The sequence below is a fragment of the Herpailurus yagouaroundi genome, unplaced genomic scaffold, assembly GCF_014898765.1.
Source record: "Herpailurus yagouaroundi ecotype Mexico unplaced genomic scaffold, PumYag 211, whole genome shotgun sequence".
In the NCBI taxonomy this organism is placed as follows: Eukaryota; Metazoa; Chordata; class Mammalia; order Carnivora; family Felidae; genus Herpailurus; species Herpailurus yagouaroundi.
The window spans coordinates 8,751,954-8,772,652 of record NW_024412442.1 but is presented as its reverse complement, the minus strand read 5'-3'; the positions used below and the strand labels follow the sequence as shown (position 1 = coordinate 8,772,652).

The 20,699-nt window shown below is 44.8% G+C and overlaps 2 protein-coding genes across 4 annotated transcripts in view; both read right to left on the bottom strand.

The window, feature by feature from the left end:
• Positions 1-605: 605 nt before the first annotated feature.
• Positions 606-12,565, bottom strand: LOC121016595 (interferon-induced protein with tetratricopeptide repeats 5-like). 2 transcript variants are annotated; one of them, XM_040454286.1, is made up of 2 exons: positions 11,453-12,565; positions 606-2,655 (listed from the first exon to the last, which is right to left on the bottom strand). In XM_040454286.1, exons 1-2 carry the CDS (start codon positions 11,578-11,580, stop codon positions 1,215-1,217), a joined length of 1,569 nt encoding a protein of 522 aa, XP_040310220.1. In that variant the 5' UTR covers positions 11,581-12,565; the 3' UTR covers positions 606-1,214. The 2 variants fall into 2 exon arrangements, with proteins under 2 accessions (XP_040310220.1, XP_040310221.1); XM_040454287.1 differs by lacking the exon at positions 11,453-12,565 and adding an exon at positions 6,620-6,671.
• A 4,592-nt stretch (positions 12,566-17,157) lies between these two features.
• LOC121016598 (interferon-induced protein with tetratricopeptide repeats 1-like) overlaps positions 17,158-20,699 on the bottom strand; it is a 41,094-nt gene continuing 37,552 nt past the window's right edge. For both annotated transcript variants that reach the window (XM_040454293.1, XM_040454292.1), the window contains exon 2: positions 17,158-18,882. In XM_040454293.1, the coding sequence (XP_040310227.1) occupies positions 17,466-18,882 (1,417 nt within the window). In that variant the 3' untranslated portion in view covers positions 17,158-17,465. The remainder of the gene's footprint in view (positions 18,883-20,699) is intronic.

Sequence of the window (20,699 nt, the reverse complement as noted above, 5' to 3'; positions counted from 1 at the left end):
AAGTAACTTTGGAATGCTTGAACAGTTAACCACAGGCTGGAAACTGGGAGAACAAGACCCCACCCAGCCCAGACCCAAAACTTAATCACCAAAACTTGGCAATCTATGGATGTAGAATGGGGATATCTAGTGCATCCATTTAATTATCATTTCTCCCATAATTCCTCAATCTGCGCAATGATTTTAACATAAAACTTCTGCAATTTTAGTTGGAATGAAGTTAATTCCATTTAGGTAAGGTTTACTTTCCAGTTGAAAGACCGGAGAGGGGCACCTGGGTGGCGCAGTCGGTTAAGCGTCCGACTTCAGCCAGGTCCGTGAGTTCGAGCCCCACGTCAGGCTCTGGGCTGATGGCTCAGAGCCTGGAGCCTGTTTCCGATTCTGTGTCTCCCTCTCTCTCTGCCCCTCGCCCGTTCATGCTCTGTCTCTCTCTGTCCCAAAAATAAATAAACGTTGAAAAAAAAAATTAAAAAAAAAAAAAGACCGGAGAAACTCGAGACTAAGGATTTTCCATTGTTCACTTTTTTCCTCACAACTATTTCTAATTGCGTAATGAGCATTTTGGAAGAGAATACTTCTCATTTCTCAAGGGTCCCTAAAATTCTGTATTTAAAGAAATCTTTTTTCCCCTGTTCTAGTTTTTTTCTCCTTTCATTGAGGTCATCACAGACAGCAGACTTTTTACTGTTCAGAACTTTTTCTTTCAACAAAGAGGATTCTTTAAGTGACTAGCGGGCTCATGGTTCAATACCTTCCTCAGAGTCAGAACTGGATAGGATCCATCTTTGGCAAGCTACACAGTTAAGAGCTTAACTAACAGAATTTTCCATTTTGCCGAAAGTCCGTTCTTGACCTAGGGGTCAAAGGCTTACGGCAAGATTATGCTTGTTGCATAAGTGAGCAATATGTGAAATTTGACAAAAAATTTATCAGAAAATTATTATAAATAGCAGAGATCGAGGTGTAAAGTCATAACAGCCCTCCCATTTTTGAAAGGTAACAACATCTGGAATGTTTTTGTTGCCAAATGGATTACACTATTTTCATTAGAAAAAAAAAACAGTGAAAGATTCATATTTAGCATGATGCCTGCTACACAGTAAACATTCAATAAAAATCGGCTCTACAATTAACAATAGATTAAAACAATGAACAAGAATACTTGAACCCACAATGAGGAGAAAATCTTCAAAGTAATTTCCTAGAGTGTGTATTTAAATACAAAGTCTGAGCTCACAGAGAGCAGCAAGGGACTCTGCATTTTCTGGGTCTACCCCCTGGGCCCGAGCATAGAACTCAGCAGCTTGCCTCTTTTCTCCCTCCAGCTTGTAAACAAACCCCAGGGCACATAAACTCTGCACATCTGAAGCATCGTGACTAAGTATCTTGACAGCCAATTTCTTCAGAGCACTTGTTAGTTTGGTCCGGAGGAGTGACCGGTCTCTAAGCTTCAAGGCCTCTACATAATGGTGGATGGCAGTACTTTCTGATTTACAGTGAAATTCCTGAAAGCGGCCATAGTAATAGTGGATCTGATGTCTGTGATCATCAGTTATGTTCTCCAGGTGAAGGGCTTTCTGGAAAACGTCTTCAGCCTTGCTATACTGGCCTCCCTCAGCGTACATGTTGGCCAGGTCCGTGTAGGCAAACGCAAACGTGGAGTCTCGTTCCACAGCTGCTTTGAAATGAGAGAGAGCCATCGCAATAAGCCTGTCGACTCTCAGTTTATCCTCCCCTTTAGGCCTGTTGCACGTGTCCTTCTTGATCTGGATCATTTGTGCCCTATAGCAGAGTCCCATCTGGTGATGCAGGAACGAGGACGTGGGCGTCGCCTTCAAGCCCTTTTTCAAAAGTCCAAGAGCTTCGTCCCAGGATTTTTTTCTCCTGTAGAATTTGGCTGCATAACGAAGGACGTAAGGTTGGGAAGCTATCTGGTCCAGGATTTCTTCAATGTGCCTTTCCCCTTCAGCTTCTGCATGTACATCTTGAAGCTTCAGCGCCAGTAAAACCTTCATGTAGGCGTTATCTGGGTTCAGGGTGACAGCCTTCCTCAGCGGGCCCAGAGACAAGCTCCTTGCAGGCCCTCCTCTGTTACCGTCATCCAGCCGATACACCGTGATGGCGTAGCCAATGCTGAATTCTGGATTGTCAGGTTCCGCTTCCAGAGCCTTCTCAAAAGCCGCTTTAGCCTTCTGGTAATACTTTCCTCCAAATTTCAAGAATGCCCACCCTTTTTCACATTCAATCTCAGGACTCTCCAACTTGTAGTCAGAAGGACTGGACCGTTTCTTGCAGACAGCCCCTATCTTGTCTACATGCCTCTGTGCCTCCTTAAGCTGGTCCATGTGATAGTACACCCAGGCATAGTTTCCCCAAGTGACCAGACGCCGTATTTCTTCTTTGTCCGGGTGTTCTCTCCAGGTTATGTCTTCTGCTTGTTCCAAGCACGCCAGGGCATCTTCATTTTGCCCTTTTAGGTGTTTCACATAGGCCAATAGGTTGTAAAGAGTGAGTCTGGATTCTGTGGTAAGAAACTCAAGCTGCTGCCCGATTGTATTTTCCACATCAAACAGAATGTCTTCCTTAAGTAAATTCCATGTAAAGTGACATTCCAACTCTAACAGAATGGCCTTCAGGGGGTCCTTAGGCATTTCACTGTCAAAGATAAAGTCGTTTTTAAATTTTTGAAGAACTGAATCATTGTTTAAACCTCTAACACTGTTCTCTGCTTAGCAACCAAACCAGTCTTCTACTGGAATTTATAGTTGAAGCACTGGGCCCCTGTAACTTTATATTGGTTTCCTCTGGGTCCAGTTACATTCTAGAAATATTTCATTAAATTCTCATTGCAAAGCCAGTTCTGAAAGACAGCAGGGTTTTCTGCATCACAGGGTATCAATTTCCTTTTGGCAGTCACTAGCCCCCAGGTACCACCTATTTTTTTTTTTTTTAACTTTATTTTTGAGAGAGAGCAAGAGCCAGGGAAGAGCAGAGAGAGAGGGGAGAGAGAATCCCTAGCAGGCTCCGCACTGTTAGTGCAGAGCCCAACGCAGGGCTCAAACTCATGACCTGAGCTGAAATCAAGAGTCGGATGTGTAACCAACTAAGCCACCCACACGTCAGTACTGGGCATATTTTTACAGAGAGGAATTTATGATTATGATTATGATTTTTTAAATGTTTATTTTTGAGAGAGAGAGAGAGAGCATAAGAGGGGGAGGGACAGAGAGACAGAGACAGAGACAGAAACAGACAGAGGATCTGAAGCAGGCTCTGCCCTGACAGCAGTGAGCCTGACTTGGGGCCCAAACTCACACATCATGAGATCATGACTAAGCTGAAGTTGGACACTCAACCAACTGAGCTACTCAGGCGCCCCTACAGAGACAAATTTAGGGACGCCTGGGTGGCTCAGTCGGTTAAGCATCTGACTTTGGCTCAGGTCATGATCTTGTGGTTCACAAATTTGAGCCCTGTGTTGGGCTCTGTGCTGACAGCCCAGAGCCTGGAGCCTGCTTCAAATTATGTGTCTCCTTCTCTCTCTGCCCCTCCCCTGCTCGTGTTCTGTCTCTGTCTCAAAATCAATCAATCAATCAGAGAGGAATTTAAATGTTTTGTCTAACAGCCTTGAAAATTAAAAATAATAGATCTATAAACAGTAACGAATATAAAAATTCCATTTCTGCATTATGAGTAGGAAGGGAGAGAAGAATATGTGAGAAATAAGAAAAAGAAGTTCACTGGAGGAGACACAGAAGCCATATCAATGTATCATTTTTGAGGGGGAAGGAAGAAAGCGAGGGAGAGCGGGGTGGGGTGGGGTGGGAAACCCCAGGGAGAGAAGGGCCCAGAAACAGACAGGAACAGGTATACCAAGAGATGAGGAAAGCATGATTTGAGATAGATACCAAGGAGAGCAGCAGAGAGTTCAAGAAAGATGGGGAGGGGCGCCTGGGTGGCTCAGTCGGTTGAGCCTCCGACTTTGGCTCAGGTCATGATCTCACAGCTTGTGAGTTCAAGCCCAGCGTTGGGCTCTGTGCTGACAGCTTGGAGCCTGGAGCCTGCTTCAGATTCTGTGTCTCCCTCTCTCTTTGCCCCTAACCCACTCACATTCTGTCTCTCTCTCAAAAATAAATAAACATTAAAAAACATTTTTTTTTTAAAAAGAAAGATCGGGAAAGGACAAAAGGAGCGTGGGTAATGTGTAGGTTTTGCTGTCAAATCCCACAACCTTCTGGCCTCTCGGGTTGTGGGCAACAATAAAGACTAAGACCTATTATTAACTCATCAGCTCCCTCAATATTCACTTCATAAATATTTGCTGAGCTCCCTTCGTACAACGCACAGTGTAACTCTGCAGAGCCCATTGGAAACATGATCTCAGAAACTAGGAAGAGGAAGAGGAAAGGAAGGGCTAGGAAATACTTATTCATTAGGGACAGCCTTCTCTGTGCGAGATCTCATCAATAACCCTGGGGATGTAACCCTGAGTGAGACACAGCTCTGCTCATGGAGAACTTACGTTATAAGTCACTGGTCAGTTACAGCTTAGCATTCCAACCAAGGTCTGTGAAAGTGACCCAGGAAGTGCACACAGTCCAGTGCTGTGGACATCTGTGGCTCTGGCTTGGTGAGGATCCCTTCTCTTGGTTTTCCTTTCTGGAACATGCTCTCCCTCCACTCTCAGTCCATGTGATTTGAGATGGGCCATCCACCATTCACTCCAATCTGGGAAGGCACAAGATATTCCAGCCGTTCCCTGGTCCCAGTGATTCACTCAGAGGTAGTCCAGTTAAAATATAATTTTGCTGAGGGGCGCCTAGGTAGCTTAGTCTGTTAAGCATCTGACTTCAGGTCATGATCTCACAGTTGGTGAGGTCAAGCCCCACGTTGGGCTCTGTGCTGACAGCTCGGAGCCTGGACCCTGCTTCGGATTCTGCGTCTCCCTGTCTCTCTGCCCTCGCCAGCTGGTGCTCGCTTTCTCTCTCAATAATAGATAAATAAACTTAAATATATAATATTATATGTAATTAATATTAATACAATATAATAATATATAAAATTAGTATTATATATAATTAGTATTAATCAGTATAATTAATATATGCAACATGTAATTATAATTATATAATTAATTGTAATACTTATATATGATTAATATATAATTTAAATATATATTAATATATATTAGTTCATATATATATTTTAATATATATATAATTTTAGTGAAACTAAGTCTCTTCCTTCTGAAAGGTGTAAGCTGGTAGAATATAAGCTTGGAGCTGCTAATGGCCATCTTTCCAGACTTAGGGACAGCCTACCTGAGAAGGGATCTAACACAGCAGAAAGCAGAGCTCAGACAGGAGGAAGGACAGACGGCTTATGCCAGTGACTAAAGAGTCTTGCCTGGATCACCCTGTCTACCCCTGAACTTCTGTTTACTTAAAGACATAGCTCTCTCTCCTTTGTTTAAGCTGGTTTGAATTAGGTTTCTACTGTCTGCAACTGATGAAATCCTGAGTAATATTCCTAGTTTTACTTGTTTGTTTTGCTGATGGTGGTGGTGAGACAGTCAAGAAAGACATTCTACATCTACTACTGGCCATAATTAAGAAACTCGCAGAAAAAAAAATTCCTTAAATCTTCTCTCAAACAGAGAAGTTCCCTGCTTACATGTGTGTATTTCTGTTTCTGTTGCACACGGGATCCCCACCCTCTTGTATGTAAAATATAAACCTATTTGTATAAATGTTTATGGGAACTACAGTAATATTTCCATCAAAACATTTGTTGACCACCTCATGTCACACAGGCCAGGCAGTATCCTAGTTGTATCCTAGATATAGTAGTGAGCGAGTAAGTTAGAAAAAGGCCCTTTCCTCATGGCAATTTCATTCTGGAAGAAGAGGGAACAAAAGGAGGTGAAAGAAAAGAAACATGGAAACAAATCAATATGGAAACAAATGGAAAGTATAATTCCAGATAGTGATAAGTGTTAAAAAGAAAAAAATAATCAGAGTAATGGTATTAAGAGGTGGTGGTTGGAGGCGGGGGGAGGTACTTTAGTTATGATTGTGAAGGAATAGCCCTTGTAAAAAGGGGCAATTGAAATAATCAGATCCCAACAGTGGAACAGAGGCAGTCATAGAAGATCTGAGGGCAGAATGGTCTAAGCCACTGCTTCTCTACCAGGGTGCTTTTGCTCCCCGGAGACATTTGGTAATGTCTGGAGACAATCTGGTTGTCACACTGGGTGGGTCAAGACCAGGGATGCTGCTAACTATCCTGCAGTGCACGGGTAGGTCCCAGTCACTGTGAATTATCCAGCCCAAAATGTCAATCATGCTGAGGTTGAGAAACCCTGGTTGGGGCTGAGGGACCAGCAAGTGCAAAGGCCCTGATGTGGGAACAGACTTGGAGTGTTCAGGGGACAGAAGGAAGAAGGGTTAAGTGGAAGGTGAGGCATGGCAGTAGCAGGAACAGAAGGTACAGGCTTACAGTCCATGACAAGGAATATTAATTTTACAATAATTCTAGTGGGAAGCCATTACAGGGAGATTTTTAAGTATGGAAATGATAATGTTTGATACAGGCCTAAAAGATGTCCCTCTGGGGGCACCTGGTGGTTCAGTCTGTTGAGCGTCCAACTCTTGATCTCAGCTCAGGTCTTGATCTCAGGGTTGTGAGTTCAGGCCCTGTGTTGGGCTGTTGGGCTCTGCACTGGGCATGGAGCCTACTAAAAAACAAGATAAAACAAAAAACAAAACAATAAATTTATATATATAATATATATATATATAATATGTAATATATATATATACATATATATCACAGCATCATTTACATTAGCCAAATTATGGAAGCAGCCCAAGTGTCCATTGATAGATGAATGGATAAAGAAGATGTGGATACATATACAATGGAATATCACTCATCCATAAAAAAAGGATGCAATCTTGCCATTTGCAACAACATGGCCGTGGACCTAGAGAGTATAATGCTAAGTAAAATAAGTCAGAGACAGACAAATACCATACGATTTCACTCATATGTGGAATTTAAGAAACAAATGAACAAAAAAAGACTCTCTTTTAAAATGTTTATTTATTTTGAGAGAGACAGAGAGAGCAACGCATGCACGAGTGGGGGAAGGGGAAAGAGAGAAGGAGACAGAGAATCTCAAGCAGGCTCCCCAGTCAGCATGAAGCCTGATGTGGGCCTCAATCCCATGACTGCGAGATCATGATCTAAGGCAATATCAAGCGGTGGACACTCAACTGACTAAGCCACCTAGGTGCCCCCCAAAACCAGACTCTTAAATACAGAGAACAAACTGGTGGTTGCCAGAGGGGAGGTAGGTGAGGGGATGGGTGAAGTAGATTTAAAAAAAGGGAAAAGGAAAAAAGGAAAAAAAATCCATGATATTATGGAAGCCTAAGGAAGAAATATTTATTTCAGGAAGGAGAGATGGATGTTCGATATGTACAATGACTCTAAGAAGTTGAGTGATTGAGGACAGAGAAGAGATCACTGGGCTGGAGCAAAGCTGTGGGGGACCCTGATGAGCATTTTACTAAAAAGGTAGGGATGAAAACATTACTAGTTGGGCAGGAGGGGGTGGACAATGGGAGGTGGAATAGTGGATACGGGCAACAGAGGTCACTCCTTTCAAGGAATTTTACTATTAAGGGAATAGACAAATAGAGCTACATCTGGAGGGGGGTTGGCGGAACTGTCAAAAACATTTTTAATCATGAAATTTTTAATGACTTAATGACATGCCCGTGGGGATGATCCAGTATCAAGGGAGAAAATGACGCTTGTAGGAGAGAGGTGGGGATAACTGCGAGAAAGATGGAACATGAAGCAGAAGTGAAGCTATACAATGTCAATACACCTTTATCTCCAGACTCAGACTCCTAACCGCGGTCGCCATGCCTTTCTTCATCTGTCCTGTGTCTACTTCTATAGCCTCATTTTGTACAATCTCCTCTCCTTCATTGCCCTCCAGTCATACTGGCCTTTAAAAAAGTTTCTTTCCTCTGCCAGGTCTGTATCCTCAGGGCATTTGCACCTGCTTTTTACACCCTCAGTCTCTGAACTCTTCCTAAGAGAGGTCTAGGGATTACTCACTCTCATGATTCTGGTCTTGGCTCAAATGTGAGGTCTTCCAAGAGGGGTATCTCTGACCACTCTAGCTAACACTGCACCCCTGCCTTGCCAGTCACCCTACAGTATAGTATTTTCTCATTTTCCTGTCCTGCATAGCAGGAGAAGAGTGCTTTGAATCAAAAAAGAGACTGAGGCTTTACAGTGAATCGACCAAGTCTTTAGGAATTGTGAAGGGGCTGCCTTAATTAGCCAAAAGTGACAGAAGAGTTCGAGAACTGGATTAGTGGCACAACGAGTAGTAGTAATTGGACAGATAAAACCATTTCATATTTACAACCAAATATACTATTCCATGAACAGTTTTCCAACTTTTATAGAAACTAAATTTAATCCTTAGTGACTTAATATTATCTTTAGTACACATTTAAGTTAATCTGCAATTAATTTCAATTTTATATATATTTTTTTATGCTTATTCTCACTTTCCGTGTATATACATACACACCAATATACAGGTCCCACACTTTAGTGACTATAGGTTCTAGCCAGAGCTTGCCCACAGAAATTCTTGCCATGATGGAAATGTTCTTATCCATGCTCTGCAATATGATGGACACTAGCCACAAGTGACCATGATCACTTGAAATGTGGCTAGGATGCGTGAGGAACTGGATTTTAAATTTCATTTATTTTTAATTAAATAACTGTATATGACCAGCGCCTCCTGTGTGAGACAGGACACTGGAGACACTGGGCCTGTCGGACTTTAAGGGAATAAAAGAGCTCCCACACACCAGGTTAGAGCTCTCCTTTAACTTAAAATTCTCTGCCATTTTATTCAAGGTGAAGAACTAAATTAGATGGCAAATAAAGATGGATTTGAAAAAAACAACCTTATACACACGAGCTGGGCTCATTGCAGATTTGGCTCAATGGTGTAAATGTTACACTATTTATAATAGACTGTCTGAAATCAGAGGAGAACTCCACAAACAAGGAAACCTGAAGTTGCCATGCATCACTAGCTTACTGCACGCCAGGCAGTGCGCCAGGCACTTACAAATTACATTTAATTTTTATGCAATTTTATTATTTTCACAGTTTTGTGGATGAGGAGTAGGGGACAGAGTTTATATTACATGTCCGAGGTTACTCAGGTCTAACGTGGCTGAGCTCAGAATCAAACCTAGCTCTGCCTGACTCAAAGCTCAATACTGTTAAACTACCTCTTTTTACCATAAAAATTGGAGGTGGTTTTTTTTTTTTTTTTTCAGAATAGTTTGCTTTATTTTTTATTTATTTTTTTAAATTTTTTTTTTAACGTTTATTTATTTTTGAGACAGAGAGAGACAGAGCATGAATGGGGGAGGGTCAGAGAGAGGGAGACACAGAATCTGAAACAGGCTCCAGGCTCTGAGCTATCAGCACAGAGCCCGACGCGGGGCTCGAACTCACAGACTGAGAGATCATGACCTGAGCCGAAGTCGGACGCTTAACCGACTGAGCCACCTAGGCGCTCCAGAATAGTTTGCTTTAAAATATAGGATACATGCAATGTATTTAAAATTCACCTTGGGGCACCTGGGTGGCTCGGTCAGTTGGGTGGCCGACTTGGGCTCAGGTCATAATCTCGCAGTTGGTGAGTTTGAGCCCGGCGTGGGGCTCTGTGCTGTCAGCTCAGAGCCTGGAGCCTGCTTCGGATTCTGTATCTCCTCTCTCTCTGCCCCTCCCCCACTCATGTTCTGCTTCTCTCTGTCTCTCTCTCTCAAAAAATAAATCAACATAAAAAAAAAAAAGAAGTTCAGTTGGCATCTCAAATACACACATGCAATACAGAAACCTGGGCGCCTTGATCCTGTACCTCCTGTCTTCCCCATCTTGCTTGGCACCTCTTAGTTCCACAGGCCAAATAACCTAGGAGTAATCTTTGATCCCTCTATTCCTCCTCTCCCAACCCCTCATCCATTCCAGTACGAAGTTCTGTTAATTCTGTCGCATCTCAAATCCATCCACTTCTCTCCACTTCCACTGCTGTTTTCCTCCTCTGAACCACAATCACCTCTCCTTTGAGCTGGGGCAAAAATCTGGTCTCCCTGCTTCCTTCTGGTCTTGATTCCCCAATACAGCCCTAGTATATTTTTGAAAATGTAAGTCTCCCACTTACAATCTCCCAATGGCTACCCAACACCCTTAGATATTAATCCAGCCCTTGCCAGGTCCTACAAGTCCCTAAAGGACCTGGCCTTGCCTACCCATCCGACCTTTTCCCTCCTACTGTCCTCCACATTCACTGTCATTTTAGACATTTTGACTTTTCTTCCTATCTCGAGCACATCAAGTTCAAGGACTTTTATACCTGTTGTTTTTACTCGGGATGCTCTGCTTCTAAATCTTTGCATGCCTAGCTCTTTCCTGTAACTCTGCTCAAATATTCCCTACCCCAGAGGGTGCCTGAGGCAGAACCGTCTAAAATAGCCCCCTCTGTTCTAGGTCACTCTCTTAGCCCATTACACTTATTTTCCTTACAGCTCTGTTCACTTTCTGAATTATATTACTTACTCATTTATCTATTGTACGTGTATTTCCCCCATTTAAATAAAAGCCCTATGAAAATAGGGACCTTGTTTTTTGTTTTTTTTTTTTCTAATTTTTTTTTTAACGTTTATTTATTTTTTGGGACAGAGAGAGACAGAGCATGAATGGGGGAGGGGCAGAGAGAGAGAGGGAGACACAGAATCAGAAACAGGGTCCAGGCTCTGAGCCATCAGCCCAGAGCCCGACGCGGGGCTCGAACTCACGGACCGCGAGATCGTGACCTGGCTGAAGTCGGACGCTTAACCGACTGCGCCACCCAGGCGCCCCTAGGGACCTTGTTTTGATCCTACTTTTTGCACCTCTGTGTCCCAGCATCTAGTTATTATTCCAGGCAGATAATGGAAGCTCACTAAATATTTGTTGAATGAATGACAGTGTAGTCACATACTAGCAGCTTCTGACGTGTCCAGCCCAGAGGTTGGGCTTAGCATCAGAAGCACCTGGATACCTGATGAGGAGTTCCTGCTAGTCCCTCCCTTCTTGCTGATGGCTCCAAACTACCTCCCACCCCCCACTTCAATTCTCCCCACCCCACTTGTCTTTGTGTCTTGGCATGCGCTCTGTCTGGCTCTGTGCTTGGATTTTGAATACAGGGTTTGGGCTGTCTTTTACGGTCCTGGCTGGGAAACCTGGTATGATCATCCCTCGGTAGTTAGTTGTTCCTTTCTCTGGTGCAACGTCACCAAAATTTTGGGCAAGACCTCCCCTTAACAGCCTGTCCAGACCCATGGCGATCTGGGCTTACCAGGCCCCTGCCCGTGGGCAGAGTGAAATGCACATCCGCTTCTGCTTCAGAGATTTACACACCGGCCCAGCCCAAGGAGGCTGAGGAGACCGCCTCGGGCAATAGGAATGTGGCCGTGACAGTGACATCTCAAAGGGACGTTCACTCAGCCACTGAAGTGCTTCGCTCAGACTCGGTGGAATTTATACACAACTGGATACCATGATAAGTTTTACTTTTAAACCCAGTCTACTTAACCTTTAAACTTTGTCTCTGGGAAGCTGGCAGAGAGAGGCTCCTGTGTCTGAAGAGGCGACATTTATCTTTAGGCAATTTTGAGTTTTAGCCAGGAAGGAGCAGTCTTTCGTTGTCCCCAGTGGGGTCCACTCCTGTTGCACATACAGTGCACCCCCTTTTCCTTCTTGTTTCTTCTGGCACACCCCCCCCCCGAACTCCCTCCCTTCTTCAACTTGTTGGAAGTGGGGCGCTTATTCAATTTCCTTTTCTACTTCACGTAATAATAATCAACACTTGCAAAACTCTTCATGCTAAGCAATGAACTCTTTCCGCGGTCCTAAGATTGGGTGCCATTAAGTTTTACGAATAAGAAACGGACTCAGAGTTTACAAAATGTTCTGGGCATCCAACGAGGAGGTGTTCAGAGTCACGACTTAGAACAAGGTTTTAGCCTCCCGTCCCTCAACTCATTTAAATGCGGAGGTTCACCGATCGGGCGCAGGGCAGGCTGCGGGAGCCTGGGGATCCAAAGCGGGTGAGAAGCACCCTGCCCCGCGCGTCAGCTGGTAAAGGAGACAGCCTCAGGCATCCGCGGCAAATAGCCGACTGGGCGGACCAGCAGGAGTCGGTGGCTCCCGGGAAGGGAAGAACTCAGACCCCGAGGTCAGAAAGGCACCAGGGCAGAAGCAGCAGACCCGGTGACGAGTCGCGTCCGCCGGCTCCCCTCCCCGTCCCGGGACTGGGGCTGCCCTTCCCTCGGCGGGGACCGGGCTCGCGGGGGCAACCTAAACCCGACGCCCGTGCGGGGCGCCGGGGGCTCGGCTCCTGGAAGGGCCCCGGCGCTGCGCGGGCCACGGAGTCCAAGGCCTACGCGGAGTTTGGGAGCAGAAGCGGAGAAAACCCTCACCTCGTGGTGGTTGCGGACCGTCCCGGCAGGCGGCAGTCCCCTCGGGCTTTCTGCTCTAGAAGTGGAGCCCCGGCTGCGGAGCGCGCGCTCCTGTGCGCCGGCAGGCGCGGGAGTGCGGGCGAGAGGGCGCGGAGTGCGCGGGGGCGCGGGCGTGCGGACGGGGGAGCGTGGAGTGCGCGGGTGCGTGTGCGCGTGCAGGCGGGAGGGCGCGGAGTGCGCGCGGACGGGAGCGCGGAAGTGCCGGCGGCGCGGGAGTGCGCTTCCCTCCGGGCGTCAGCTGCGCGCTCTCTGAGGCTAGGAGTTGGCTTTTGCAAAGGCGGCATCCGAATGGGAAATGGAACGTAGATGGTGTCTCAGCTTCCCGACCCGGCGGAGTCCAGCTCCAAGAAACGGAAACTTCTGCAAGAGCTGAGTGGGGCCGGGGAGAGGTTTGCGAGGCTCCGGGCGGTTCGGTGTGGTATTTGCAGCGGGGCCTCTGGCTTTGGTCTGGGCTCTCGCCTGCCTTGCCGAGTCCTTGTGTCCCCTCACCCCCCCCCCCCTTTTTAAATAAAGTGACAGGAGATTGGTCCGCGTTATTTCTGTTGCAAGGGTAGCAGCGATGCTCTTTTCGTCTTTCTGCATCCTAAGCGGAAAGAAGTCTCTGCTTCTCGTCTTGATTCAACAAACAACACAGGTGCACTACCCATTGGGTAAAGTTAGAGAAACTTGGGAGTCAAAATGCATACACATTTTAAAATTTGATAGCTATTGCTTAATAACTTTGCGGAGAGATTTATACACCCCTCCCTGGAGTTGTAGGACAGTGCTTGCCTTCTGTGCCCTTGCCAACCGTGCTTCGCCTAACAACTTCTAATAAAGATCAGGGGGTATCGGGAATCTGAGCCGAAAATGCCAAACACCCACACACTAAAATTTTTGTCCGCCTGCGACTTCAGTCATTCTTTCGTGGATTCAGTGAACTGCATTGAACAACTGCTAAGAGGCAGATGTTGTCCAAGACACAGGCAATGCAGCAATGAAAAAAACAGACAAAGGATCTACCTTCGCGTACTTCATTCCTAGTGTGGGAGATAAAGATAATAAAGAACAAATGAAGTATTGTGTGTGAGATGGTGCTATGGAGAAAAAGCATGGAGAGGGTTACAGTGCAGGGCGTTTCACCGTTATAAATATGGTGGGGAAGAAAGATTTCACTGGGTTAGTGACATTTGAGTAAAGATCTGAAGCAGGTGAAGGAGAGAGTGGTTATGGGGCCAGGGAAGAATGGTTCAGGCAGGGGAAGCAGTAGGTACAAACCCCAGGGAGGTGGGAACATATTTGCCATGAATGGATGGTGTGGCTGGAGCAGTAAGGGTAGGGGGGAGGTCTTAAGAAATGAGATCAGAGGCAGAATGGCATGGGCCTGAAGGCTACTGTAATGTTTAACTTAGGCAGGAAGCTGCATTTTATTTTTTTTAATTTTATTTATTATGGACGTATGTGTGTATGTATTTTTGAGAGAGAGAGTGAGAGCGAGCAGGGGAGGGACAGAGTGAGAAAGAGAATCTCAAGCAGGCTCTGTGCTGTCAACACGGAGAGTGATGTGGAGCTTGATCTCACGAACCCTGAGATCATGACCTGAACCGAAATCAAGAGTCTGACACTTAACCGAGCCACCCAGGCATCCCTTATTTTGTTTTTTAAAAATGTTTATTTATTTTGAGAGAAAGAGTGAGAGAGGCAGACAGAGAATCCCAAGTGGGGTTCGATCCCACGATCAGTGAGATCATGACCTGAGCCGAGACAGAGTGACAGTCAACTGACTGAGCCACCCAGGTACCTCAAGGAAGCTGCATTTTAGAAAAGGTACCGAACAGTTTGCTGTGGGTGGAAGAATAAAGCCAGAATACCCTCCTCACCAAGGATGTAGAAGAATTTAATGGCGCTCCAGTGTTTGAAAAAGTTTTCAGTGCGTGGATTATGTTTCCTTCCTTGTTCCTGCTTCTCTCCCTTCCTTTCTCTTATCCATATCCAGGCCAAAAGGTCGTCTTTGCTTATTAAGGTTTAGACCGATAGCAACTAAGCAAACAGAAGTGAACATTAAAGGGAAAGGAAATCCTGCCTATCGACTTATATTGTTTAGGAATTCAAATTCAGAAAGGCAAAAACCATCTGTGAGAAATTTAAAGGAATATACATTTTCAGGATTGAGAAGAAACAAACGTCTGGCTGTTGAGCGGGTGTTGAACGTGGCAGAATTACTAGATGGAATTTGAACATTGATCTTTTTTCACAGGCTGTTGGATTGGGTGGATTCTTGGTGAAACCAGTAGTGTGTCGTCTTTTGAGCGTACTCTAGTCAACATGCAGGACGCAGCAACTAGCAACAAAGGGAAACAGAAAGTGAAACATGGCAATTGCTCTAAAATCTTCTTGGGAAACCGAAAATTAAGTAATGCTTTTAAGAAATACATGTAAGTCAGTTTTTCTGGATTTGCTGCTTGCTGTTTTGCCCTGCAAGCGTGCAGGCTGTTCCACACATTAGAGCTTCCGAGCCCCCAGCGTGCAGACACCTCTTCCAGAGGAGGGGACGCGAGGGGATAGAGAGATGGTGTTAGATTATAAGACACTCTGATGACTGTGGCCTCTGGGTCGTCAGGCACCCCTCACACAAACACATCCATAATCCAGAGATTTATGTTGCATGAATGAGCTCTGCTTTCCGGCTGCAAGTGATGTATAGCAATACCTGGGAAGAGCTGCCTAGTAGATTAACCAGTCATCCGACCAGTATTTACCTTTCCTGTTTCTCTCTCTGGAAGAGTTCCCAGTGGTTAGACTCACTTTAGTGCCAAAGTGTCACTTTGGGCCTCCTCCCCAAACTCAAGCACTGTAAGATACCATTTTTGTTAAATCTAACAAGTCTTTTGTTTTAGTTACAAGTATGTTGAGAAGATCGGATCTGTGTGGCTCTGATGTCTAGCCTTCAATGATGAAGTTTGCTCCCTTCGATTCCTAACGAATTTTAGTAGAAATCAAAAGGCTTTTGCAATCTGTGTATGAATTCCTTGAGGATTTGTGTTCTTGTGGATTATGGATCCCCCCCCAAGAAATGCAGGCAGCCTCTAGTAGTTGGAAAAGGTACAAAAAAGAATTGTCCCCTAGGACCTCTGGAGACAGTTGCCAATACCTCTGTGGCCGTTGCCACTGGATTTCCATCCAGTGACACCCATTTCAGATTTCTGACCTTCAGAACTGTAAGATCATAAGTTTTTGCGGTTTTAAGCCACTAAGTTTGTGGTAATTTGTTAACAGCCACAGTGGGAAATTAATATATCCTCCCCCTAAAAAAATACATGGATGAAAAAAGCAGTCACACTGTTTCCTTATCTCTTCCTTTTAAAACTATTGGATGAGAAAAGACACATTGTTTCCTTATTTCTTCCTTTTAAAAATATTGCTTGGTGTGCAACCCCTTTTAATAAAATGTCACAAAGGTGGTTGTTACTGATGGTCTCTCAGATCATTTAGCATCCTTTTCCTGTGTTTTTGATCAATCAATACCAGAAAATGACTGAATAAACAGTGCTACATGTGGCATGAAAGAAGAGAAACTGCTTTGGAACAATAAACAGCAAACAGCAAACGAGTAATTGACTGTGTACTTGTTACTCACTAGATCGTAAACTTCAGGAGGTTTGGGGAGACGTCTGCTTTCTTTGCTGAAGGGGAGCAGAGTATGCCGCCCCAAAATATGCCATGTTGGTGTAGGGATTATTTTGAACTGAGGGCAGTTGAGAAGAAGCAGGGTACAAGAAATGCTCTGCACACTCCCCCTACCTGCCTACAAGCAGTACAGAACTTTGTAGTGGTGTCCCCTTACCCTCTCCACCAGGAAGGTGAGAAGTTGATTGCCTGAGACAAGTGTAGACCCTTATCAGCCCAGAGTCACTGCTGGAGGAATCTACATAACAAACCTTCTTCTTTTTTTTTTTTTCCTAATTTTTAAAAATCTTTATTTATTTTTGAGAGAGGGAGAGAGTGAGCAGGTGAGGGACAGAGAGAGAGGGAGACACAGAATCCGAAGCAGGCTTGGGGCTCTGAGCTGTCAGCACAGAGCCTGATGCAGGGCTCGAACTCACCAACTGTGAGATCATGACCTGAGCCGAAGTTGGACGCTCAACTAACTGAGCCACCCAGGCCCCCATAACAAACCTTCTCAACTAGCCCTTGTTTTCCATTAATCTCCCCCAAATATTTACATTCCTACAGTTTGTCACCCTAGAAACTCAAGGTTCTTTTCCCTTCTCTAAAATTGCTTATCCCTTCTCTAAAAATGCATTGTTCGTTTGCCAGGATGCTATGTTCTAGCCACCCTTTTGAGTTACTCATCACTGGGTGCTCCCCTGTGTGTGTGCGGTGCATGTATTCATAAATCTCTGTTTGTTTATCTCTTGTTAATCTGTGCTTGTCATTCTAATTATGGAGTCCTGGCCAATGAACCTAAAATGGGTAGCGTAAAAAGATTTTTTCCTCCGCTACATCACCATATTTGGTATCTAACACCAAAAACTATTTGTTGATAAAATGAATGAATGAAACATTTTTGTTTTATGTAAATCCAGGCTTTTATTTGCTACGAATCTACTCGACAAATGGTTTTTCGACTATATAACATTCACAGAGAAATGGTTCCTCTCTCACATAACAGAGATGTATATATTCTGTTTCAGTATTTTCTGAATAGAACCAATATTTTACCAGGTTTGGGTAATGGTTAAAAACTTGCATCACTGCAGTGGATTGCTTAATATGTTTCTGAAAGTAGCAAGCAGAAACAATGGTTAGAGTTAACATGTTTACCTAAAATCAAATAAAATGTGAATGTGGTTCATATTTCCACACCCAGGATCAGGTACCAGAGTTCCCAGAGTCCACAGCCAGCCGCAGGGCCTGCTCATAGTACTCCAGGGCTTTATTCATTTCGCCTTTGACTTTGTAGATAAACCCAAGAATGCTCAAGCTTTCTACGTCTGATGCATTTCTGGAAAGTCTTCTTAAAGTCAGTTTCTCCAAAGAATTAATACATTTATCTCTTGTCAGTGACACCTTTTCTGTTGTTAGTGCTTTTAAATAATGGATAATTGCATTGACTTCAGATTTCTTTTGAAATTCCTGAAATTGACCATAGTGGAAATGTACCTTTTGCTGTTTCTCTTCGTCGAGGGACGTCAAACATAGCAATTTTTGGTAAATGTCTTCAGCTTTTCTGTGGTTGCCAGCTTCTATGTACATACCGGCCAGGTGTATATAAGCAACGTCAAATGTGGGCTTTTGTTCCAGAGCAAATTGAAAGTGAGCTATGGCTAACCTTACCATTTGGTCGACATTGTCTCTATCCTGTCCTCTGGGCTGCCAGTTTGCCGCTCTCTTGATTTGGATCATGCGTGCCTTGTAACAAAGCCCCATCTGGTGATGCAGGAAAGCGGAGGAGGGCGTGGCCCGCAGGGCCCTCTTTAAGAGCTGAAGAGCTTTATCCAGAGCGCCTTTCCTGCGGTAAAACTTGGCCGCGTATCGAAAGACGTAGGTCTGCGAGGACATGTTGGTCAGTGCCTCTTCGACGTACTTTTCTCCTTCGGCTTCTTGGCCCACGTCCTGAAGCTTCAGGGCGAGCAGAGCCTTGATATACGCGTCTTCTGGGTTTAGCCTGATGGCCTCTTTTAGAGGCTGCAGACAAAATGCGTCGCTGACCTGGGTCGCTTTGTTGAAGCCGTCCAGGCGATAGATGGTGATGGCATACCCAGTGCTGAATTCAGGGTTCTCAGGCTCCGCTGCCAGAGCCTTTTCGAAGCAGGCCTTGGCCCGCTCGTAGTTCTTTCCTCCACACTTCAGCAAGGCCCACCCTTCCTCACAGTCCATCTGAGGACACTCCAGCCTGTAGCAGGAGGGGGCTGCAAACTTCTCACAAGTGTTCGCCACCCTGTGCAGGTAAGTCTGGGCCTCCGCCAGCCTGCCCATGTGGTGATACAGCCAGGCGTAGTTGCCCCAGGTGACCAGGCTTCTCACAGCCGATCGGTCGCCGTGTTCCTGCTGGATCAGGTCTTCGGCTTCCTTCAGGCTCCCCAGGGCCTCCCGAGTCTGGCCTTTCAGGTGTCGGACGTAGGCCAGCAGGTTGTGTATGCCCGCGTTGTATTTGGTGTCTAGGAACTCAATCTCATCCAAGATCCTGTTCTCTAAATCGGGCATCTCAGTGTCTTCAACTAGCAGCTCCCAGGTGAAGTGGCATCTCAGCTGAAGCAGCTTATCTTTGACCTCATCAGCGTTCTTACTGCAAAAGAGAAAAACAAGTTTTCTTTGTTAAGGGAGGAACCGTCGATAGAAAGAAGCCAGATAAAACAGCTCATCTTTAGGACTTAGCCTTGGAAAGGGCACGCCTGCTTTGATTTTCCTTAGAATCCCTACGTTCCTAAGATCCGCACAGACTTTGAATGCAGTTTGCTTGGTCTCAGACACTGGCTCCGCCACTTTTTACCAAGTAACCTCTCTCTGTTTCAGAGTCTCGTTTGCAAAATGGGGATAGGAATAGACTCAGCACACTTGAGTCTGAAGTTGGGTGAAAATTAATAAGCCTGTATGTGTGTTAAGTACTTAGAGCACATATTACATGCTATAATGAGAGTTTCCTATTTTCCTATTCCTACATTCAGGACAGAAACCAGTTAGAAACATAGAGCCTGGGTGGCTCAGTCGGTTGAGCATCCGACTTTGGCTCAGGTCATGATCTCGCAGTTTGTGAGTTTGAGTCCTGAATTGAGCTTGCTGCTGTCGGCGCAGAGCCTGCTTTCGATCCTCTGTCCCCCTCTCTGTGCCTCCCCCGCTTACACACTCTCTCTCAAAAGAAAGAAAAAAAAAAAGAAAGAAAAAAGAAAGAAACGTAGAGGCTTATAAAACAGTATTCACTTCAGGACCTTAGTCTGTAGGTTATGCCACAAATTTAGACCACCTGAAAGAGAATATTTGTTCGACCAATTTTTTTTTCCACTTATAATTTGGAAATAATTAGAGAATCACTGAAATTTGCAAAGAGAGTACGGAGCTCCAGTGTACCCTTCGCCTGGTTTCTTCCAATACCTTACACAAGTACCATACAATAACAAAATGAAGACACCAACATTGGTACAATGTGTGTAAGTCCTGTGTCGTTTCATCACGTGAGTAAATCCACGCACCCAATCAAGATACAGAACTATTTTATCATCGCAAATATCTCCCACACACTGTCCCTTCAGTGACACCTGTTCGCTCCCCACTCTCCAAACATCCCTAGCCTCTGGTAATTTGTTTCATCTCTATCACTCTGTCACTTCGAGAATGTCATATGATGGAGTTATACAGCATTTTGAGACTGCCTTTTTTTTTACTCACCTTTTTCACTTTCACTTTAAAAGATTTTCTTTTTAAGTAATCTCTATACCCAGTGTGGGGCTAGAACTCCCAACCCTGAGGTGAAAAGTCACACACCCCACTGACTGAGCCGGCAAGACGCACCTCATCTGAGAACGTCTTGATTTAATCTTCATTCTAGAAGGATATTTTTGTGGGGCATAGGATTTTGGGTTGAAAGTTCCTTTCCTGGGGTGCCTGGGTGACTCAGTCAGTTGAGTGTCTGACTCCGGCTCAGGTCACAATCTCATGGTTCATGGGTTCAGGCCCCGCGTCAGGCTCTGTGCTGACAGCCTGGAGCCTGCTTTGGATTCTGTGTCTCCCTCTCTCTCTGCCCTTCTCCCTCTCATACTCTGTTTCTCTTTCTCTCAAAAATAAAATAAAACAATTAAAAATTAAAAAAAAAGAAAACAGTCCTTTTTCAATAGTATCATAAAGAATCAAATACTTAGGAATAAAGTCAACCAAAGAGGCGAAAGACTTGTCCACTGAAAATTACAAAAGATTGCTGAAAGAAATTAAGAAGACACAAAGAAAGGAAGAGGCATCCTGTGTTCACAGCCTGGAAGCTTTAATGTTGTTCAGATGTCAGTACCACCGAAAGCAATCTACAGATTCAGTGCAATCCCTATCAAAATCCCAATGACATGTTTTTTACAGAAATAGAAAAATCCATCCTAAAATTCATATGGAATCTCAAGA

What these genes read in the sequence shown, in the direction of transcription:
- LOC121016595 (XM_040454286.1), bottom strand. Translation starts at nt 11,580, where the DNA reads ATGTCACTGTCACGGCCACATTCCTATTGCCCGAGGCGGTCTCCTCAG. An exon ending in TGCCCACGGGCAGGGGCCTG is followed by an intron (nt 2,656 to 11,452) that starts GTAAGCCCAGAT and finishes TATCTTTGACAG; the next exon opens with TGAAATGCCTAAGGACCCCC.